Consider the following 3,629-nt stretch of genomic DNA (forward strand, 5'->3'; position numbering starts at 1 on the left):
ATCTAATTGTCTGTCTGTCTCTTTCTTTTTCTATCTATCTGTCTATCATCTTTCTTTTTCTATCTATCTATCTATCTATCTATCTATCAACTGTCTGTCTATCTATCATCTGTCTGTCTGTCTGTCTATTCACTCATTCACTCGTTCATTTTGTTTATTTATTCACGTCAGTCTGTCGCGTGAAGGCAACCATCTTTTACACGGTTTGTCAAACTCGATGTGGGTTTTAATCCAGTAAGGCAGTGCTTTAATTCACCACTAGTGTTTGGGGAAGTGGCTTTTCTTCATCTTTGTTATTAAACGGGCAGATTGACGGAAAATATTAGTCATATCGTTGGAAAATAAGCATAAAACGCGTTTCTATACATCTACTGTATGGCACATTTCATATCCCAATAAGGTATACGGAGAGTCCGATTCAAAATGTATAAAACTAAACAGAGAAACAAACATATTGACTAAAAATGAAACTGGAAAGAGAACCACCCCTCAGTTTGTTATCCTCACATTTACCACATACTTCACGTCCACACACTCTTTGTCGTGTGATCTGATCTGGCATCTGCTGAGCTTCGTTTCCATATATGAGAGAGAAATAGATTAGGACAGAGCAACTGATCCTAGATCAGATCTGAATTAGACACCCGAAACGGAACAGACCATTGTGATCTCGGGAGGGGCGAGTTTTCGTGAGAAGAAAAAAAATTCGCGTTGTCGCAAAAAAACAAAACATGATTTTTTGTGTGAGAAAAAAAAAAAAAATCAATATCAGTTCACATGTAATGTTTTATAGAATTTATTTTAAACAAATTTTAAATACTTTACCTCAAGCAACAATGAACCACCCCTAACCCTTCGAAGCATTTTGGCGCCATCCGACACTTTAAAACCTCATAAGAAACGGATTTTCGCATTTCAAATTGTCTTCTTGAGAAGGGCAGTTAGTAAGGAGAGAACGCGTAGTTTGTTGGCACTTAACCAAAGTAAAACAAACTACAAACAAATTTTTACCACTCTTTAGTCATTTAGACATCAATTTAGCATTTGAAACAAGACAAAAAGACACTGGTTACTCGAGGGAAAAAAAAAAGCTGAAGTCTCACATCAGAGTCAAGCTGCCTCTAAAGAGGGCACTGCGCCAGGCTATGTGCCATCGAAAGCCAGTGACCAAGAAAAAATCGGAAAAGATTGTAAAAAGGTAGACGACCGAGGGGGTACACTGTGCAGAGACAGAGAGGCACGAGTTACCAAATCCCTAAGCGAGGAAGAAGCATCCTTTGTTACCTCCATATTATGTGAGAGCGCACTAATTGATGCTTGACGCTGAGAAAATGTGCGGAAGGGGTATGATATGCCACTGGGAGATCTACGGGGACAGACACTCCGTAAAGGAAACGGAAAGAGGGAAGAATGAGTCGAGGAGAAGCAACGGGAGCGGCAAACACAGGTGGCACAAGTGGGGAAGAAGGCCAGCAAGAAGAGCGCACTGTCCAGAAATGCGCAAAAAGCGCGCAAGACTGTCGCCCGTGCCGACCGCGATCGTTTCGTTGCGTCCCGTCAACGTCCAGGGCAACCGAGCGCCTGGCATGAGGGCACCGAGGAACACCAACCAATTCCTTATGCATGAAAAATACCAGATGATGCATATGCGATCGGACTCGGTGGGCACTGACAGCGGGTCCGACTGCGAAATGGATTTCGTGGACATGGACTCGTACCTGGGTGTGCTCGAGAACGCTAGAGGCGCACTCTTGGACAGTCCGGAATTGCCGCCCACATTTTACGCACGACAGCTGAACCCATGCCAGTCATTTTCATTCTTCAACTTCGATCAAGAAGAAAGCATGCAGTATTTTCCATCCGAAGACGACATGATGCAAAGCGAAGATTTCATGCAAAGGGACTTTAATCAGTTTTGTGACACAGTGGCACCTTGTATTTAAACACCTGCCACTAGGTAACATGTTTACATCATAAATGTGATAATGAACTGGTTGTGACTTTCAGAACAAAATCTGTTCAGTTGCAATGTTAAGACATTTCTTTGTTTATTCTGTATAATATTCTGATCTCTTGTGACGAGCATAACTATGTGACAGTTTTTCATAATAAATCAGCACTTTTCTAGACACATTGTCTATTTGTGTTATTACATGTTACATTATTAACAGTCATTTTAGGTAATCATAATCCATAAACATGAACCATGCCAAAGATGTATTATTTACAGCGTTTGACGTAAAATTATGATAATAAAATCATAATTTTGTGGTTAATATGGTTTTTGTACAAACACCATAGTTCAACTATGGTTACTATAGTAACACCGTTGATAGTTGTGTCCAAAGCATAAAATAAATAATTAATAATAATAATAATAATAAACAAACATGGTAACTACAATATTACTATAGTAAAACCATGGTAATTGTGTCCAAACTGTTAAAAAAAAAAAATAATAATAATAATAATAATAATATGGTCACTACAATATTACCATAGTAAAACCATAGTAATTGTGTCCAAACTGTTTAAAAAAAATAAAATAAAAAAATAATAATAATAATATGGTCACTACAATATTACTATAGTAAAACCATGGTAATTGTGTCCAAACTGTTAAAAATAATAATAATAATAATAATAATAATAATAATAATAATATGGTCACTACAATATTACTATAGTAAAACCATGGTAATTGTGTCCAAACTGTTAATAATAATAATAATAATAATAATAATAATAATAATAATATGGTCACTACAATATTACTATAGTAAAACCATGGTAATTGTGTCCAAACTGTTAATAATAATAATAATAATAATAATAATAATAATATGGTCACTACAATATTACTATAGTAAAACCATGGTAATTGTGTCCAAACTGTTAAAAATAATAATAATAATAATAATAATAATAATAATAATAATATGGTCACTACAATATTACTATAGTAAAACCATGGTAATTGTGTCCAAACTGTTTAGAAAATAAATAAATAAAATATGGTCACTACAATATTACTATAGTAAAACCATGGTTTAAACCAGGTGTCAGCAACCTAGGACACTATGCCAGTGCTGGCAGGCAGAGGGGTAATCACTGGCACACCAGCAACAGTAAGAGAGGAGTAGACTATTTTATTTATATAAATTTTGCACCTGCATTTCAGTCTACATCTTGATGTAATCCTCCCTCATGATCATGCAGCGTGTTTTCATGAGCTGAATGGGAGACTAAACAAAAAGTAAAAATGTGACGAGACTGCAGTATACCCAACAGACTTGTGCAGCGCGTGCAAGCCATTGGTGCATCACGAGCCGGCAGCGCTTCACTTTAGGGTAAACACGAGAGTAAACGCGTCACTTTGCTTCCGTCAGGCTGCGCGGATGACTGCCTACATTCTGTATTTCATTTGTTTCTTTTTGCTTTCATAACAACACCTCATGTAATAAAGAAAACAACACAATTAATCCTTGAGATTTCCAACCCAGAATACAGGTACACCCTCTTTAAACCATAATCACACTCAAAATGACATTAAAGTATTAAAAGAGAAAACATAAACCCACATCATGGGGTTCAAAAATCTATTCAAAATCTAAATTAAACCTGGAAAT

General features: G+C 36.4%; 1 protein-coding gene across 1 annotated transcript; it reads left to right on the forward strand.

Annotated features, from left to right (window-relative positions):
• The first annotated feature begins 930 nt into the window (after positions 1-930).
• On the forward strand, positions 931-2,127 carry wu:fb55g09 (coiled-coil domain-containing glutamate-rich protein 1). Its single transcript, XM_051694222.1, has one exon. The coding sequence runs from the start codon at positions 1,314-1,316 to the stop codon at positions 1,941-1,943; it is 630 nt and encodes a 209-aa protein (XP_051550182.1). The 5' UTR covers positions 931-1,313; the 3' UTR covers positions 1,944-2,127.
• Positions 2,128-3,629: the final 1,502 nt, after the last annotated feature.

Source organism: Myxocyprinus asiaticus, chromosome 49 (genome assembly GCF_019703515.2).
Source record: "Myxocyprinus asiaticus isolate MX2 ecotype Aquarium Trade chromosome 49, UBuf_Myxa_2, whole genome shotgun sequence".
NCBI lineage: Eukaryota > Metazoa > Chordata > Actinopteri > Cypriniformes > Catostomidae > Myxocyprinus > Myxocyprinus asiaticus.